At 44.5% G+C, this 20,465-nt stretch overlaps 1 protein-coding gene across 1 annotated transcript in view; it reads right to left on the reverse strand.

The window, feature by feature from the left end:
• The window catches only part of NUP93 (nucleoporin 93), a 48,794-nt gene extending 37,185 nt beyond the window's left edge, over window positions 1-11,609 (reverse strand). Inside the window, exons 1-3 of the mRNA XM_040410205.1 lie at window positions 11,556-11,609; window positions 7,158-7,345; window positions 3,683-3,800 (exon numbers count right to left, since the gene is read on the reverse strand). Coding sequence (XP_040266139.1) covers window positions 3,683-3,800; window positions 7,158-7,336 — 297 coding nt within the window. The 5' untranslated portion in view covers window positions 7,337-7,345; window positions 11,556-11,609. The remainder of the gene's footprint in view (window positions 1-3,682; window positions 3,801-7,157; window positions 7,346-11,555) is intronic.
• Window positions 11,610-20,465: the final 8,856 nt, after the last annotated feature.

Genomic DNA, 20,465 nt, shown 5'->3' on the forward strand with positions numbered 1-20,465 from the left:
ATGGAGAGGGAGAGAGCCCCCCTCAGCCCCGTGCTTACTCTTCCCCGTCTGCGAAGTTCTGAGCAGACGGGGAGGGTTCCCATGGCAACAGGACGCCTGCTCAGGCGTCCTGCTGTCCATGGTGCTGAACAGATCTATGCTAAAAGCACAGATCTGTTCAGTGTAAGTAAAATACAGTACAGAACAATATATATTGTTCTGTACTGTATTATACAGACACCAGACCCACTGGATCTTCAAGAACCAAGTGGGTCTGGGTCACAAAAATGTAAAAAAAAGTGAAAAAAGTTAAGATAAAAAAAAACATTTATCACTGAATAAAAATTAAAAAAATAAAATAAACTACACATATTAGGTATCGCCGCGTCCGTAACGACCTGATCTATAAAATGGTCATGTTACTTTCCCCGCACGGTGAACGCCATAAAAATAAAAAAATAAAAACTATGAGAAAATTGAAATTTTGCCCACCTTACTTCCCAAAAAAGGTAATAAAAGTGATCAAAAAAGTCGCATGTACGCCAAAATAGTACCAATCAAACCGTCATCTCATCCCGCAAAAAATGAGACCCTACTCAAGATAATCGCCAAAAGCTGAAAAAACTATGGCTCTTAGACTATGGAGACACTAAAACATGATTTTTTTTTTTCAAAAATGAACTCATTCTGTAAAACTTACATAAATAAAAAAAAAGTATACATATTAGGTATCGCCGCGTCCGTATCGACCGGCTCTATAAAAATATCACATGACCTAACCCCTCAGATGACCACCGTAAAAAAATAAAAACAGTGTAAAAAAAGCCATTTTTTGCCATCTTACGTCACAAAAAGTGTAATAGCAAGCGATCAAAAAGTCATATGCACCCCAAAATACTGCCAATCAAACCGTCATCTCATCCCGCAAAAAATGAGACCCTACTCAACATAATCGCCCAAAAACTGAAAAAACTATGGCTCTTAGAATATGGAGACACTAAAACATTTTTTGGGTTTTAAAAATGAAGTTATTGTATAAAACTTACATAAATAAAAAAATATGTATACATATTAGGTATCGCCGCGTCCGCGACAACCTGCTCTATAAAAATACCACATGATCTAACCTGTCAGATGAATGTTGTAAATAACAAAAAAAAAAAAAACGTGCCAAAAAAGCTATTTCTTGTTACCTTGCTGCACAAAAAGTGTAATATAGAGCAACCAAAAATCATATGTACCCTAAACTAGTACCAACAAAACTGCCACCCTAGTTTCTAAAATGGAGTCACTTTTTTGGAGTTTTTACTCTAGGGGTGCATCAGGGGGGCTTCAAATGGGACATGGTGTAAAAAAAAACAGTCCAGCAAAACCTGCCTTCCAAAAACCGTATGGAATTCCTTTCCTTCTGCACCCTGCCGTGTGCCCGTACAGCAGTTTACGACCACATATGGGGTGTTTCTGTAAACTACAGAATAAGGGCCATAAATATTGAGTTTTGTTTGGCTGTTAACCCTTGCTTTGTAACTGGAAAAAAAATATTAAAATGGAAAATCTGCCAAAAATGTGAAATTTTGAAATTGTGTCTCTATTTTCCATTAAATCTTGTGCAACACCTAAAGGGTTAACAAAGTTTGTAAAATCAGTTTTGAATAGCTTGAGGGGTGTAGTTTCTTAGATGGGGTCACTTTTATGGAATTTCTAATCTAGGGGTGCATCAGGGGGGCTTCAAATGGGACATGGTGTCAAAAAACCAGTCCAGCAAAATCTGGCTTCCAAAAACCAAACCGCGCACCTTTTACTCTACGCCCCGCTGTGTGCCCGTACAGTAGTTTACGGCCACATATGTGGTGTTTCTGTAAACGGCAGAGTCAGGGCAATAAAGATACAGTCTTGTTTGGCTGTTAACCCTTGCTTTGTTAGTGGAAAAAATGGGTTAAAATTGAAAATTAGGCAAAAAAATGAAATTCTCAAATTTCCTCCCCATTTGCCAATAACTCTTGTGCAACACCTAAAGGGTTAACAATGTATGCAAAATCAGTTTTGAATACCTTGAGGGGTGTAGTTTCTTAGATGGGGTCACTTTTAGGGAGTTTCTCCTCTAGGGGTGCATCAGGGGGCTTCAAATGGGACATGGTGTCAAAAAACCAGTCCATAAAAATCAGCCTTCCAAAAACCAAACGGCGCACCTTTCACTCTACGCCCCGCTGTGTGGCCGTACAGTAGTTTACGGTCACATATTGGGTGTTTCTGTAAACGGCAGTCAGGGCAATAAAGATACAATCTTGTTTGGCTGTTAACCCTTGCTTTGTTAGTGGAAAAAATGGGTTAAAATGAAAAATTTGACAAAAATATGAAATTCTCAAATTTCCTCCCCATTTGCCAATAACTCTTGTGCAACACCTAAAGGGTTAACAATGTATGCAAAATCAGTTTTGAATACCTTGAGGGGTGTAGTTTCTTAGATGGGGTCATTTTTGGGTGGTTTCTATTATGTAAGCCTCGCAAAGTGACTTCAGACCTGAACTGGTCGCTAAAAATTGAGTTTTTGTAAATTTCTGAAAAATTTCAAGATTTGCTTCTAAACTTCTAAGCCTTATAACATCCCCAAAAAATAAAATATCATTCCCAAAACAATTCAAACATGAAGTAGACATATGGGGAATGTAAAGTCATCACAATTTCTTGGGGTATTACTATGTATTACAGAAGTAGAGAAACTGAAACTTTGAAATTTGCTAATTTTTTTCAAATTTTTGGTAAATTAGGTATTTTTTTGTGCAAAAAAAATAATTTTTTTGACTTCATTTTACCAGTGTCATGAAGTACAATATGTGACGAAAAAACAATCTCAGAACGGCCTGGATAAGTCAAAGCGTTTTAAAGTTATGAGCACTTAAAGTGACACTGGTCAGATTTGCAAAAAATGGCCTGGTCCTTAAGGTGAAAATGAGCCCGGTCCTTAAGGGGTTAAAAACCCGTTGGAGGCTCGTCCCCGTCCGCCATGCACATGGGGGGAGGGGGCTGTTGTAGATACTGGATAACCCCTTTAATTAAAAAAAAAGTTCCACCCACAAAAAAAATAAAAAATAAAATAAAACAGTTTTGAATAAAAACATTTTTTAAACGGTTCTCCATTTAAAATATAAATATTTGGTACCTGCACAACTTGGAGAATAATTACTATTATTATGATCTATTATTTCTATTGCACAACGTATTTCTTCTTCTATTCCCCACTGCCTCCCAAAAAATTATAAAAATGAGAAATTATATGCACCCTTTAATGGTACCAATAAAACCTACAGTACGGCAGTGGTAGAGAAATAAAAATTGCTCTCAGAAAGTGGCACATATTTGGTATCACCACATTCACACTGACCCATAGAATAAAACTAACATATTATCACATGGTAAAGCAGCAGCAACATAAAAATCTAAACAACAATGGGGGAATTGCTTTTTTATTTTTTTATAATCACCACCCCCAAAAGAAATTAATACAAGCTAATCAATAAATTATATGTGCCACTGAAAAATACAACTCATCAAAAAAAAAAAAAAAACAAGCCCCCATACAGCTATATCGACACTGCCATTAAGTGACAAACAGGCCCGGTCAGCCTGGTTACTAAGGGGTTAACGACTTTGTCCGCCGACGAGATGCCCATATATTCACAGCATTAGCTTTGTAAGTACTCACCTGTATATCAGTGTCCTTTACCGGCTCAAGAGGTTCAAACGTTGTGGCTGCGCTCAGACTCTCCAGTCTCTGAGATATGTGAGATATGTCCAATCCTTTGGAGCCCAGCAACACAGACCTAGAGAGAGGACAAGCAGCTCAGGTTATGGTACCATCTTCCAAAAAATAAAAAAAATCGTAGTCTAAAAAGTGACAAATCATAATCGTAAAATGTATGGAATCCGATAGATTAAACATCTCCATGTCTCTGTATAAATTCAGAGGTAAATGAAGACACAGTACTGCTCTACAGGAGTCTGTTAGTGCCATAGAGGCTTTCTACAACCCTTAGGTCAGCGGTGGGCAACCTGCGGCACTCCAGCTGTTGTGAAACTACAATCCCCAGCATGCTCCATATTAGGGGTGGGCGATATAGGCGATATGCGATATAAATTTGTGCCACGATATGGATTTTGAGCATATCGCCTATATCGCCGGACCGCGATATGATCCTGAGCCGGCACAGTGGAGAAGGAGAGAGTCCCTCCCTCCCCACTGTGCGGGCTGCCGCTGACCACCAATGACAAAAGAGGAGGAGGGGAGGGACTGACAGTAAATCATTGAGTTTTCACGATCTCAGTGAGCGCGTGAAAACTCAAATCCGATGGTATATTCTAACCCGCAGGCGTTCCCATGGTGACAGGGACGCTTGCCTGGGGGTTAGAACATACAGGGCCACGCCGCTGACAGTAGAACATTTAAAAACTAATCAGTAACTTTAACTTTATTAATTGGTGATCTCTTTACTGTATACCTTACTAGGTCTTAGCTCCGGTAACTAGTGATGTCCGGTTCATGAACGAATCGTTCATTTGAATCGATTCAGTTCAGTGAACCGGAGGAGTCGATTCACTTGAATGATCCGATCTGTTTGAATCGGCTCTTCTCAGTCCCAGCACACAGACACTGCAGACAGAGACGCTCAGCTCACCTCACGCTGGCAGCAGGAGCCTGAGGGAGGGACTGGGGAGGAGTCAGTAATATGATCTTAGAGTGGAAGAGCTGCTTCTGCCAGCCCCACCCCTCCCCGCCCACCAACCAATCACCGACCAGAGCTGAGGGGGCGAGGCCAGCACAGCACACTGCAGCTCTGACACGAGTCCTCGGAGTAGTGCAGGGTCAGGGAGTCTAAAGGAATCGAATGAGTCACAAGAACCTAAAGATCCGACTCAGTCAGTGACTCATTCCATTCATTGAGTTAGAAGAGCCGGAGTCAGACTGTAGAACAGTTTACATTACACTGAGGCTGTCGGCTCTTGTTGCAGCAGTGATAAGGAGCAGAGAGATAAGAGAAGGGACAGATGACACAGAGTTTAGATTACAGGATGAATTAAATTAACCCTTTAGAATCAAATTGGCTTCTCAGGAGATATATATGTTAAAGGCATATATAGGCAGTACTACTGAATGAGATGCCTTTAACATATATATCTCCTGAGAAGCCAATTTGATTTGTGGGATCTGTGGATGGCACCGTTTAGGGGAGGGGGGGGATCTGTGGATGGCACCTTTTAGGGGAGGGGGGGGATCTGTGGATGGCACCTTTTAGGGGAGGGGGGGTGTCTGTGGATGGCACCGTTTAGGGGAGGGGGGGGGATCTGTGGATGGCACCTTTTAGGGGAGGGGGGGATCTGTGGATGGCACCGTTTAGGGGAGGGGGGGATCTGTGGATGGCACCGTTTAGGGGAGGGGGGGTGTCTGTGGATGGCACCGTTTAGGGGAGGGGGGGGGATCTGTGGATGGCACCGTTTAGGGGAGGGGGGGGATCTGTGGATGGCACCGTTTAGGGGAGGGGGGGGATCTGTGGATGGCACCGTTTAGGGGAGGGGGGGGATCTGTGGATGGCACCGTTTAGGGGGGGGGGGGGATCTGTGGATGGCACCGTTTAGGGGAGGGGGGGATCTGTGGATGGCACCGTTTAGGGGAGGGGGGGGATCTGTGGATGGCACCGTTTAGGGGAGGGGGGGGGGTCTGTGGATGGCACCGTTTAGGGGAGGGGGGGGGATCTGTGGATGGCACCGTTTAGGGGGGGGGGGGGGATCTGTGGATGGCACCGTTTAGGGGAGGGGGGGGGATCTGTGGATGGCACCGTTTAGGGGAGGGGGGGGGATCTGTGGATGGCACCGTTTAGGGGAGGGGGGGGGATCTGTGGATGGCACCGTTTAGGGGAGGGGGGGGGTGTCTGTGGATGGCACCGTTTAGGGGAGGGGGGGGGATCTGTGGATGGCACCGTTTAGGGGAGGGGGGGGGGGATCTGTGGATGGCACCGTTTAGGGGAGGGGGGGGATCTGTGGATGGCACCGTTTAGGGGGGGGGGGGGGGATCTGTGGATGGCACCGTTTAGGGGAGGGGGGGGGGATCTGTGGATGGCACCGTTTAGGGGAGGGGGGGGGATCTGTGGATGGCACCATTTAGGGGAGGGGGGAAGGATCTGTGGATGGCACCGTTTAGGGGAGGGGGGGATCTGTGGATGGCACCGTTTAGGGGAGGGGGGGGGGGATCTGTGGATGGCACCGTTTAGGGGAGGGGGGGGGATCTGTGGATGGCACCGTTTAGGGGAGGGGGGTATCTGTGGATGGCACCTTTTAGGGGAGGGGGGGGATCTGTGGATGGCACTGTTTAGGGGAGGGGGGGATCTGTGGATGGCACCATTTAGGGGAGGGGGATCAGCTCCCTGCTGCTGTGTGCACAAAGCACAGGGCAGCAGGGATAGTGTAAAGTCCTATTCACCCTAATAGAGCTCTGTTAGGGTGAATATGACAAGGGTTCTACGTTCTAGCCCTTAAGGAGACTAATAGTTATTAAATAAAAAGTAAAAAAAAGTTTAAACACGCCCCCCCAAATATAGAAAACAATATATCGCAATATATATCGCATATCGCACATGCTTAAAATTATATCGCAATATAGATTTTAGGCCATATCGCCCACCCCTACTCCATATATTTCTGAAAGAGTTCTGAGAAGAGCTGAGCAAGTATGCATGTTGGGAGTTGTAGTTTCACAACAGCAGGAGTGCCGCAGGTTGCCCACCTCTGTTGGTTGTATAGAGTCACAATAAGGGTTTCTCAGTACTGGAGGACAAGGACACTCGTCTGTGATGCTTCATTTTATGAAACAGTAACCTGTTTTACACATTTGTTTGGCTACGTCCACATCTGCGGTGCTCTATTCTTGTAGTCTGTTCCGGCAGAGGGATCGGCGGGGCCCAGGCTGCACCCAGCTATGCCAGATACAATAATCCTCTATCAGAATACAGTACCGTAGATGTGAACCTAGCCTTAATTGGCCAGTTTCAGAAAATATAACAGGGGTTGTCCAGCCTCTTTTAAGTGACGGCATATATGCAGCATAGGGCACTTAAAAAAGGCTGGACGACCCCTTTAAGGTCCATGGTTTATACATTATACACTTTTTATTTAAAATCAGTCCTTACGCTTTAACATTGGCTGACTCTTGAGAGGTGCGGGTCATGGTCCTAGAGCGCAGCCTCTCTCCAGCCTGCTGGATCTCCTGAAGATTTCTTTCCACATGAGGCAACTCTGTTACTCCCTCTGTCTCCGCAGCCAACTGCTCTGCTTGCTGCAGCAGCTCTCCGAACCCCTCGATGTCCATCTTGGGGGCCTGAATTGTAATAACAAGGTATAAAGTTTGTATTTTCAAAAGTAAAAAAATTTTAAAATACTGAGAATGTACTTAGTGTTACACCCCTTACTAAGACCATCAAAGATCAAGATGGCCGGATATAAGCAGCGTATAATATGATGGAAAAATAAATCAAGCCAGCAAAAGAGGCAATATGGACAGTCACAATATTTTAGTAAGTGCCTTGTATTAACCCCTTAAGGACCCTGGGATTTTCCATTTTTGTTTTTCACTCCCCGCCTTCCCATTGTCCTAACTTTTTTATTTTTCCATTCACATAGCCTTATGAGGGCTTATTTTTTGCAGGACAAGTTGTACTTTGTAATGGCACCATTTCCGGTTGTATACCATGTAGTAGGGAGCGGGGAAAAAATTCCAAATGGGGTAGAATTGGGAAAAAAACGCAATTCTGATAAAGGCTTTTTTTTTTTACACTGTACACTATGCGGTAAAATTGACCTGTTATCTTTATTCTTCAGGTCAGTACGGTTCCAACGATACCACAATTGTATAATTTTTCTTGCATTTTAATACTGAAAAAAAATTAAAACCTTTGAGGAACATATTTTTTTTTTCATAACCATATTCTGACCCCTATAAAACTTTTTTGTACGGGGCTGTGTGAGGGCTAATTTTTTGCGGGACGATCTGTTCTTTTCAGTGATTCCAATTTTAAGTGTGTGCGACTTTTTGATCACTTTTTATAAAAAAATTATTGGGTAGTTGAAGTGACCAAAAATGGCTAATTAGCAGTTTTTTTTTTTTTTTTTCCACTATGCCATTAATATTGTTATATTTTAATAGTATGGGCATTTTTGTACACGGCGATGCCCATAATGTTTTTTTTATTTTTTTATTAGTTAAGTATTTTTATTTTAAGGAAAGGGGTGATTTGAACTTTTTTTTTTTTTTATATTTGTAAAAACTTTTTTGTTACTTTTTACCTTGGGTGACAATAACTGGCAATCATTCGATTGCCCATAGTATTCAGTGTTGGCTAAATAGTCATCATTGAAGACTTAATTTGCACTATATCAATACAAGGCTGCCACCTAGTGGCCTGTATTGATATATACATCTAATTGACTCTGACACTTGCTTGAGGCTTCGGTCAATTAGATCGCGGTAACAGGTCCCCCGATCTCAGCCGGGGAACACTGTTACCGGACCAGAAGCGCACGACTTCCGGTTCCGGTCTGCGCAGATGCTGTGGTCACATTTGACCACAGCATCTGAAAGGTAAGATGTATGCGGCCAGCCTTATGGCTGATCGCATACATGTGCCGCAGAGACCCCGCGGCTAAGGCGCCCGCTGCACGCGCCATGTTTAGGGATCGAGCCCATGACGTAGCTGTAACCCTTAAGGGGTTAAAGGATACCTGTCAGTGGATTTGTACCTATGACCTGTTACATGTGCACTTGGCAGCTGAAGACATCTGTGTTGGTCCCATGTCCATATGTGCCCGCATTGCTGAGAAAAATGATGTTTTACTATATGCAAATTAGCCTCTAGGAGCAACGGGGGCGTTACCATTACACCTAGAGGCTCTTCTCTCTCTGCTAGAAGTGCACTGAGAGTTTAGGAAGGACACAATGGGTTATATACCTAACTGCCATGAGACACTGACAATGTAAGAGTACTTTCACACTAGCGTTATTCTTTTCCGTCACAGAGTTCCATTCTAGGGGCTCAATACCGGAAAAGAACTGATCAGTTTTATCCCCATGTATTCTGAATGGAGAGAAATCCGTTCAGGATGTCTTCAGTTCAGTCACTGAACGGCGTTTTGGACGGAGGAAATATTGCAGCATGCTGCGGTATTATCGCTATCCAAAATTCCAGAACACTTGCCGGAATGCCGGATCCGGCATTAATTTCCATTGAAACGTATTAGTGCCGGATCCGGCATTAAAATTGCCGCATTAACTTATCCGCTATTCCGGTCTGCGCATGTGCAGACCTTTAAAAATGTGGGAAAAAAATTGAAACGGATGCGCTTGTCCATATGACAAACGGAGAGACAGACCTGTCTACAAATGCTGTCCGTTTGCGTGCAGATTGACGGATCCGGCAGGCAGTTCCGGCGACGGAACTACCTGCCGGAAATCCTCTAACGCAAGTGTGAAAGTACCCCAAGATGAACTAATGAGTGCCAGGAGCTCCCACAGTACAGCGTGGGGTCAAATACTGTGGCATCCAGCTGAAAAGGAAATCAAGAAGATAAATAGGAAGACAGATCAGTCTCGTCTACTATTCTTAGCAACCAAGCATTGATGAGAATGCTCCAAGCAAAAACAGCATTATTGTGGTTTTCCTAACAATATTGATGCCATATCCTCAAAATCAGATTGGGGGGGGGGAGGGTTCCGTTCTGCTGGCCTTACACCGTTATTATGCAGCATGCCGGAACTTAAATTACGCGAGAACGGAATCCATTACGTAATTCACTTAAACCCCGAACCTGCCAAAAGGCAGGTTCGCTCCACGCTAGTTATAAATATTGTTTGTCCGGAAAACCCAGTGAATCCAGAAGGCCCTGATTTATCAAACTAGTTTTGTTTTTTGTAGTAAATTGTGACTTTTCTGTGGGTTTACTTCTAAGGCGCAAATATTTATCAATAGTCGGTGACAAGCCATAGTTATCTTTTGCTACAGAAATCCAGCGGTTTGTGGGCTCTGCTGTGGAGTACGTGGAGGCCTTATTTATCATAATGGAGCGTCTCAAAAATGTTTCTCCACTCCTGACCTGCTGTGTCTGTGGCCGGTGAAGATAAATCACCTTTAGGCCTCATGCACACGGCCGTGTTCTGCGGCCGAGAGCTGTCCGTGGTAACCCGGCCGGGATTCCTTCTGACAGCAGGAGCGCACGGCGTCATTGGTTGCTATGACGCCGTGCGCTTCATGCCGCCACTGCTGCTGTAAAGTGATACACTCGTATGATCTATACAAGTGCATTACTGTACAGCGGCGGCGGCAAGAAGCGCACGGCGTCATAGCAACCAATGACGCCGTGCGCTCCTGCTGTCAGAAGGAATCCCGGCCGGGTTACCACGGACCGCTCTCGGCCGCGGAACACGGCCGTGTGCATGAGGCCTTACACGAATGTGAAGACAAATTCAAATTGTCCCCTGTTGATAAATCAGGGCCATAGAGTCCAGATGACTATTTTTTGCCTTCTCCTGCTGTCAGGGCTGAAGTACATTGTCAGGACTGCTGTGCACGCGCAGTCCTCTCCATTGTCCTGACTGTGGATTTCAGTGCAGCTTTGAGCGCTGACAGCGGGGGGGGACCGCCTCGGAAGCAGAGTTCGGTTATAAAGTTTTGTAGTGTTTTTCCACTTTAAAAATCAACTACTGAAGTTATTCAACAAAGTCACGCGTCACTTTGTCCATCACTGACTTCGGCTCATCGGAGCTCATACATTCTAATACCGTACGGAGACAGATCTCCGTATAGTATTAATCCAGTTTTGAACAAAGCGACTTCGGACGTAGGATCTGACGCTCACCACTAGTTGGAATAAATAGAGTTTTCCCGTGACCGCCACGCACGGGTTAGCAGATAGGTGGGGTCCCATGTTTCCTTATTTGAATGGAATGATGGGCACGTATTAACTCTCTAGGTCCTGCGGACATGGTGGAGCTGCTGCTGTACAGGACATACACTCCATCCCCACAGATAGGCCAGAGACGTCCAGGCGGAGAGAGAACGGAAAGGTGACAAGCTCGGCTGTTTCTGTAACTCCCACAGACTTGAATGGAGAGAGCAGCCCACATGCATTAGAGGGGGTCCCAGATGTAGGGCGCCCACCTGGCACATATTTATGGCTAGGACAGAGATATCTATGGTGAGAAATGGAGCCTGCAGTCAGCCAACGCATAAGGAAGGGGGAGTAGCAGAGCAACCAATCAGATTGCTGCTTTCTTTTTCCACAGAGCCTTAGAAAAATGAGACATCGCATCTGATTGGTTGCTATGGCTAACCGCCAGGCCTCGCACTCTAGCGGTGACTGCTCCTGTCAGCACGCCTCCCCCACCACACCGTCACTGTCTGTGTTCTCTGTGAGGTAACATTCCACCTCCCTGCCTATCTCGCCGTGAATTTCCGGTACTTATAGCCCCGCGGCAACCGGAGCGGTACAAAAGCGTGGCCTAAAGCCGCCCCACAGCTCGCCCGTGGTGGCCATACCTCTTCTCCGGCGCTCTCCTCCCGCTCTCAAGCCGCTACTTTCTAATTGGTCCGCGCCTCCTGGCCAGAATGCATTGCGATTCGAACAACTTTATCGACAACAGGAATTCTTAACAGTAAACCGGTTGCTATGGAGAAAGAAGTGTAGGTTACGGTAAAAGCGCACATTTGTGGACAGGTCTTTGGTAGACTGCCGACTATGACTGGCACAGTTTATTTTTATAACTTGTTTTAAACTGCTCAACCATTTCACTGCTCGGCTTCATAACATATAAGGCTTCTGGTGCCTTTTGGACTGTCCCTCGAATAAAAAGGGGTGGTGTTTGTGTAAATTTACATAAAGGGCGGGTCTAAAAGTGTCCTGCGGTTTGCTTTGTGAGGTATTCTTCAAAGATGTCTGAGTGACAGCCCTGTAGTTGTCCAATCAGATTCCACCTTTCATTCTTCAGAGCTGCTTTGGAAAATGAAAGGTAGAATCTGATTGGTTGCTATGGGCAACTACACCAGTTCTACTTTACACCAGTTTTGATAAATCTCCCTAATCTTTTATATCTGGAAACAGGTGTAAAAGAAGAGTAAAAACGGCTCCAGTCAGGGGCCCAAGTAGTTTTTACCCCAGGCACAAGGGGGAACATTTGCTAAGACCAGCTTTTTACTCTGGTCTTAGTTTCCCCTGCTGTAGGAGTTGTCTTATTTATGACGAGACTCTATGGCAGTCCTTGCACCTGGCGTAAAAACTATGTTTTTCGCTAACATTTGCACCTGTTTCTAGGCGTAAATGTTAGTAAACTTGCCAAGGCTGGAGTCTTGGCTCCTGATACACCCACACTTCGCCTCCTTCCCACCCAACTGGCGGACACAGTATAAAACTGGCCGTACGACTAAATACTGACGTACAGGCAGGTAAAAAAGGGGACTTGTGCCCCACGGTCTGCCGGTGGTATGCCTAATTATTGACAAGACCTGAGCCTTGCCGTAAATGAGGCGCTTTCTACGCCAGAGCTGGGGGGAAACAAAGGCCGGCATCACATCTCTCGTGCTGCACATGACGCACCTCGTAGATATTCATTCACACACAAAAGGCTTCTGTGAGTAATATGGATTATTATTCTATATCAGCCATGTTCCCACACCAGTCATCTGCTGTCAGATAGCAGAGGTAGTGAACTCCACGGGGGGGTCCCTGCTTCAAAGCCCAGCCAAATGGCATAGAGCTTCTAGCAGGCCACCTGTGTTTACATCTCACACCTCCATCCAGCCAGCCAGAAACCCAGCTAATGGAACAGGAAAAACCTCCCTGCAGGGGGTCTAGGCCATTCCCCAGTTCAATGAACCAACATTATCAGACATCATGGAACCGGCGGTTTATAAGGAATTAAGAATCGCCCGTCCATCACAGACATAAACCAGATACACATTTGTGTCCCTGTGGCCACGATGAACAGGCCCGTGGTCTTAGTTTGGTGGTGGGATGCCAGGGAGGGAAGATATACATATCTCCCCACAGAAACCAGATAATGGTACCATGCTTGGACTCTATTGGTAGCCGGAACCCAGGCGGATCCATGGTTCCCAGAACCACCTCCCTGCGACATTCTGGTCTGGAGCCATGAGCCCGAATCAGTTTTGAGGCTCATTTGCTGCCAGCCCCAGCAGAGGGGGAGTGGACCCCTCCCAGAGGTCGGGAGGGAAGGAGCCGGTTACAAGTTAAAAGGCTTGTGCCAGCAAGCAGGCGTGTCTTTTTCTGAAAGGGGGTCACATTGTGCCATGTGTTTAGAGGGACCTGCAACTTGCTGACATCACTGCCTCCCATGTGAATACAGCTAAGAACCAATCACAACCCAAAGGACTCCTATACCTGGTAAACTAACTTTTGTTCTGCTTAACCCTGGTTGTACCCTATCATGTGCATTTACCACTCAGACCTCTGTATATACACTGTCCATCCCAAAAAAAAATTGCCACCAAAAATATTTTGTTGGACCGCCTTTAGCTTTGATTACGGCACGCATTCGCAGTGGCATTGTTTCGATAAGCTTCTGCAATGTCACAAGATTTATCTCCATCCAGTGTTGCATTAATTTTTCACTAAGATCTTGAATTGATGATGGTAGAGTCTGACTGCTGCGCTAAGCCTTCTCCAGCACATCCCAAAGATTCCCAATGGGGTAAAGGTCTGGACTCTGTGGTGGCCAATCCATGTGTGACAATGATGTCTCATGCTCCCTGAACCACTCTTTCACAATTTGAGCCCGATTAATTGTCATCTTGGAATATGCACGTGCCATCAGGGAAGAAAATATCCATTGATGGAATAACCTGGTCATTCAGTATGTTCAGGTAGTCGCTGACCTCATTCTTGGAGCACATACTGTTGCTGAACCTAGACCTGACCAACTGCAGCAACCCCAGATCATAGCACTGCCTCCACAGGCTGGTACAGTAGGCACTGGGCATGAAGGGTGCATCACTTTATCTGCCTCTCTTCTTACCCTGATGCACCCATCACTCTGGGACAGGGTAAATCTGGACTCATCAGACCACATGGCCTTCTTCCATTGCTCCAGAGTCCAATCTTTTTGCTCCCTAGCAAATTGAAGCCTTTTTTCTGGTTTGCCTCACTGATTAGAGGTTTTCTTACGGCTACACAGCTGTTCAGTCCCAATCCTTTGAGTTCCCTTCGCATTGTGTGTGTGGAAATGCTCTTATATTCACTATTAAACATAGCCCTGAGTTCTACTGTTGTTTTTCTTCAATTTGATTTCACCAAACATTTAAGTGATCGCCGATCACGATCATTCAGGATTTTTTTCCCGCCACATTTCTTCCTCCAATACGATGGCTCCCCACTATCCTTCCAGTTTTTAATAATGCGTTGGACAGTTCTTAACCCAATTTTAGTAGTTTCTGCAAACTCCTTAGATGTTTTCTCTGCTTGATGCATGCCAATGATTTGACCCTTCTCAAACAGACTAACATCTTTTCCACGACCACGAGTTGTGTCTTTCGACATGGTTGTTTAAGAAATGAGAAGCAACTCATTGCACCAGTTGGGGTTAAATAACTTATTGCCAGCTGAAAGATAATCGCCCAGGCAGTAATTATCCAATAGGAGGCTCATAACTATTTGCTTAGTTAAATCCAGGTGGCAACTTTTTTTTTGTATTATTTTCTGTGTATAGTGTTATATCTAGTGAGCCCTTAAATCCAGGTGGCTTGAGGAAATAGCTAAAATGACATTGAAGGGGGAGGTTATCATTATGGGAAACTTCAATCTTCCTGATGTAAACTGGAAAACCAAAATAGCTAGTTCTGCCAGGAGTACAGATATTCTAAATTCCCTACTGGGATTATCTCTACAGCAAGTAGTTGAGGAGCCAACCCGGAAGGAGGCCATTTTAGATTTAGTATTCACAAATGGGAATTTGGTATATGATATTACTGTAGGGGAAAGCTTGGGATCTAGTGATCACCAGTCAGTGTGGTTTACTATAAGTACAGTGACTGAGTCACACCACACAAAAACAAAAGTTTTAGATTTTAGAAAAACAGACTTTTCTAAAATTAGATTAGTGGTATACGAGTCCCTATCAGATTGGAACAGTTTCATTGGAGTCCAGGAGAAATGGGACTACTTAAAAGTGGCACTATTGAAGGCAACAGAAAATTCCATTAGGCTTGTCAGTAAAAGCAAAAAAAAGGAAGAGACCACTGTGGTAGTCAGCAGAAGTGGCCAAAATCATTAAAAACAAAAAGATAGCATTTAGGAATTATAAAAAAAACAAAAAACGAGGCTGACAGGCAAATTTATAAGATTAGGCAGAGAGAGGCCAAACAAGTTATAAGAGCTTCTAAAGCACAGGCAGAAAAGAAATTAGCTCAGTCAGGGAAAAAAGGCGATAAGGCATTCTTCAGATACATAAATTAAAAAGGAAACTAAAACAAGGAATTACCAAATTAAAACCAAAAGAAGGAAAGTATATAGAAGAAGATAAAGAACTAGCTGACTGCCTCAATGAATACTTCTGTTCAGTTTTTACAAAGGAAAATGAAGGAAAAGGACCAATGAAAAGACTAATGAATTTTTTTATGCATGTGTCTTTACAGAGGAAGAGGTTCTAAGTCAGCTGTCTAAAATTAATACAAATAAGTCACAGGGGCCTGATGGGATACACCCAAAGCTATTAAAAGAGCTCAGCGGTGAACTAGCAAAACCATTAACAGATTTATTTAACCAATCACTGGCAACATGAGTCGTCCCAGAAGATTGGAAATGAGCAAATGTTGTGCCCATTCACAAGAAAGGTAGTAGGGAGGAATCGGGAAACTATAGGCCAGTAAGCCTGACATCAATAGTGGGGAAATTAATAGAAACCATACCTAAGGAGAGGATTGTGGAACATCTAAAATCCCATGGATTGAAAGATGAAAAACAGCATGGGTTTACTTCAGGGAGATCATGTCAAACTAATCTTATTGATTTTTTTGATTGGGTGACTAAAATAATAGATGGCGGAGGTGCAGTAGACATCGCTTATCTAGACTTTAGTAAGGCTTTTGATACTGTCCCACATAGAAGGCTTATCAATAAATTGCAGTCTTTGTGCTTGGACTCCCATATTGTTGAATGGATTAGGCAGTGGCTGAGGGACAGACAAGAGAGGGTTGTAGTCAATGGAGTATATTCAGACCATGGTCTTGTTACCAGTGGGGTACCTCAGGGATCTGTTCTGGGACCCATATTGTTTAATATCTTTATCAGCGAAATTGCAGAAGGCCTCGATGGTAAGGTGTGTCTTTCTGCTGATGACACAAAGATTTGTAACAGGGTTGATGTTCCTGGAGGGATACACCAAATGGAAAAGGATTTAGGAAAACTAGAGGAATGGTCAAAAATCTGGCAACTAAAATTGAATGTTGATAAGTGCAAGATAATGCACCTGGGGCGTAAAAACCCAAGAGCAGAATATAAAATCAGTGATACAGTCCTAACCTCAGTATCTGAGGAAAGGGATTTAGGGGTCATTATTTCAGAAGACTTAAAGGTAGGCAGACAATGTCATAGAGCAGCAAGAGATGCTAGCAGAATGCTTGGGTGTATAGGGAGAGGCATTACCAGTAGACAGAGGGGGGTGCTCATGCTGCTCTACAGAGCACTAGTGAGACCTCATCTGGAGTATTGTGCTCAGTACTGGAGGCCATATCTCCAGAAGGATATTGATACTTTGGAGAGAGTTCAGAGAAGAGCTACTAAACTAGTACATGGATTGCAGGATAAAACTTACCAGGAAAGGTTAAAGGACCTTAACATGTATAGCTTGGAAGAAAGGCGAGACAGAGGGGATATGATAGAAACTGCTAAATACATAAAGGGAATCAACAAGGTAAAAGAGGAGAGAATATTTACAAGAATAAAAACTGCTACATGAGGACATAGTTTTAAATTATAGGGGTAAAGGTTTACAAGTAATATCAGGAAGTATTACTTTACAGAGAGAGTAGTGGATGCATGGAATAGCCTTCCTGCAGAAGTGGTAGCTGCAAATACAGTGAAGGAGTTTAAACATGCATGGGATAGGCATAAGGCCATCCTTCATATAAGATAGGGCCAGGGGCTATTCATAGTATTCAGTATATTGGGCAGACTAGATGGGCCAAATGGTTCTTATCTGCCGACACATTCTATGTTTCTTAAGGCAATTAAATATCGAATTCAATCTTGTGCTGTCTTGTATCTCGATCACGAATCCCCACGTCCGTGTTTCGGCCTAGTCTTAGGCTACTGCTGGTTGGTTTCTCACCCTATATAATCCTGTTAGCGGACCAGGCTTATATCAAACGAGAAGCTGGTGGCAGTATACCCGGGCTGAGACAGGAGGAGTCTGTGTAAACTGTAACAAGCTGACCTTACCTGCTCCTCAGGGACGGCGTCCTTGGTAACCAGTGACCATACCGTATCTCGCTGGCTCTACGTATATTTGATGTCCAACGTCAGTCGGGGTACGGTATTCGTCACAGCTTCTTTCACAGATAAAAGTTGACACTTGGTTTTTTTTTTTAGGCACGGGCTACACTGCGATCTTGTGACACTGGATCACTATGTAGCACTGCAGCCATTGAAATCAATGGCTATGGCCCCAGAATCACTAAAAATTCCAACCCTGCTGGAGATTTTTTCAGTTCTAGGGTTGCAGTCGCGGCAGCTAAGGCTACTTTCACACTTGCGTTATTAATTCCGGTATTGAGATCCGGCCGAGAATCTCAATACTGAAATTAAACGGATCCGTTTTGATTTTGTACATCAGGATGCATCCATTCTGTTAGGATGCAGTTGTGTGAAATCAAAACGGATCCGTCACTAAATACATTGAGAGTCAATGGGAGCCTAAAAAAATGGATCCGTCACCATTGACTTACATTGTTTTCAGTGCCAAATCCGTTTATTTCCGTTTTTATGACCGGGCACAAAACCGCAGCTTGCAGCTGTTTTGTGTCCGGTCACAAAACGTAACGCTGATGGAACGGAAGACGTCCTGATGCATCCTTGATGGGTCTCTTTCAGAATGCATGAGGACTAAACGGAAAGTTTTTTTTTCCCATATTGAGATCCTCTGCCGCATCTCAATACCGGAAACCAACAATGCAAGTGTGAAAGTAGCCTAACAAGTCACGCTGCGATCTCATTAATTTCTGTGGCTGCCCTGCTATACGGCCATGCTTGGTCACGTGACTGGTGTCGCTGTTGGGATCGCTGTGTAGCCCCAGCCTTACAGCTAAAACCCCCCATAAAAAAACACTTGTGTTATTTTCCATACTGCAAGCGTTTTTTAGGCTGCTTTCACAATGAGGTTTTTGCTGCACTTCTGCATTTTTTGCGATGTAAACCTTTAAGGGATAATATATAAAATGTGCTGCGCCAAAAACACTTCAAAAACCGCAGCAGTTATTCTTGTGTTTTTAAGTGGTAACAAAAAACAAACCACCAGCGCCAATTCATGTGTGTAGAGACCCTTAGGCCTCTTTCAGACGGGGGCGTCCCGGATTTGCTCCAGATGCGTCCCGGGTGCACTGCGGGAATCCCACGCGAGTGCACACACAATTTCAGTCAGTTTTGACTGTGATTGAGTTGCATTGTTCAGTTTTTATCACGCGGGTGCAATGCGTTTTGCACGCGTGTGATAAAAAACGGAATGTGGTACCCAGACCCGAACTTCAACTTCTTCACTAAAGTTCGGGTTTGGGTTCGGTGTTCTGTAGATTTTATTATTTTCCATTATACCGTGGTTATAAGGGAAAATAATAGCATTCTTAATACAGAATGCTTTCTAAAATGTGGCATGAGGGGTTAATTTTTTTTTTTAAATAACTCACCCCATCCACTTGATCGCGCAGCTGGCATCGTCTTCATCCTAATGCATTCTGAATGGAGAGCAATCCGTTCAGGATGTCTTCAGTTCAGTCTTTTTGACTGTTCAGGACGGAGATAATACCGCAGCGTGCTACCGTTTTATCTCCGGCCAAAAAAACTCAACACTTGCATTACACATTTTTTTTACATAGGAATGTATTAGTGCCGGATCCGTCATTCAAAATACCGGAATGCTGGATCCGTCATGCGCAGACCGAAAAAAATTTGAAAAAAATAAATGCCGGATCCGTTTTTTCCGGATGACACCGGAAAGACGGATCCTGCATTTCAATGCATTTTTAAGACGGATCAGGATCCTGATCCGTCTTAAAAGGCCATCAGTTTACATACGTTTTGACGGATCCGGCAGGCAGTTCCGGCGACAGAATCCTCTGCCGGATTCCTCTGCCGCAAGTGTGAAAGTACCCTTATAATTGAAAATAATAAAGTCTACAGAACACCAAACCCGAACTTCAGTTAAGAAGTCCGGGTTCGGGTCTGGGTGCCACATTTAGTTTTTTCTCACGCGCGTGCAAAACGCATTGCACTCGCACGGAAAAAACTGAACATCGGAACGCAATTGCAGACAAAACTGACTGCAATTGCGTGCCTACTTGCGCGGTTTTACCGCAATGCACTCTGAATGCAATGCATCCAGCCCTCACCCGCAACGCCCATGTGAATGGGGCCTTAGGCTTCCTGCACACAAGTCGGAAATCTGCATGGCAGTCAATTTCTGCACAGAAAAAATCTGGAAAGTGTACATGATACTTGTGTATTCTCATACACTTTGCTGGTACGCTGCGAGAATCTGCGCAGAAAAACAGCACATATTCCACAAAGAGAGCAGGTGGCCTTATGGTGTTAACGAGTGTTTGAATGATGGAGGAGGGGGGATGAAAAGACACCTGAAAAAATGGAATTGCTTCAATATGTTGCATCTAAAAAAATGAGAGCCAGAAAAACCCAGCAGTGATGGCCAGTTCGCAGTGTTCGCCAGCGAACACATGCGGGCTGCCATCTTGACTCACAAGTCCAGCGATGCACAGGTAAGCCCTTACATGTGCCTGTGCCGCGAGCCGGTCTTAAACAAATGTGGTCACCAGGAGCAGGCAGTTCCGAGAACAGCCACCAGGGGCCTTCATCGGGCTGTTCTCGGAACTGCCTGCTCCCAGTGACCGCATTTGTTTCAAACCAGCTCGCGGCACAGGTAAGGGCTTACCTGTGCATCGTCGGACTTGTGAGTTAAGATGGCAGCCCGCATGTGTTCGCTGCCGAACACTGCGAACTGGACATCACTGAAACCCAGCAAGGAACTAAAAAAATGCCAGGGACATAAAAACACATTTGTATTTTATATTTCCTATAGAGTTTCCGCCCCAAAAAAATACGCAGCCCAAAAAACAGGTGGAAAAAGTGCTGAAAAATGACACTAAGAACCTATGTGTGAACCTACCCTTAGGTCTCATGCACACGAACGTATTTTCTTTCTGTGTCCGTTC

Source organism: Bufo bufo, chromosome 10 (genome assembly GCF_905171765.1).
Source record: "Bufo bufo chromosome 10, aBufBuf1.1, whole genome shotgun sequence".
NCBI lineage: Eukaryota > Metazoa > Chordata > Amphibia > Anura > Bufonidae > Bufo > Bufo bufo.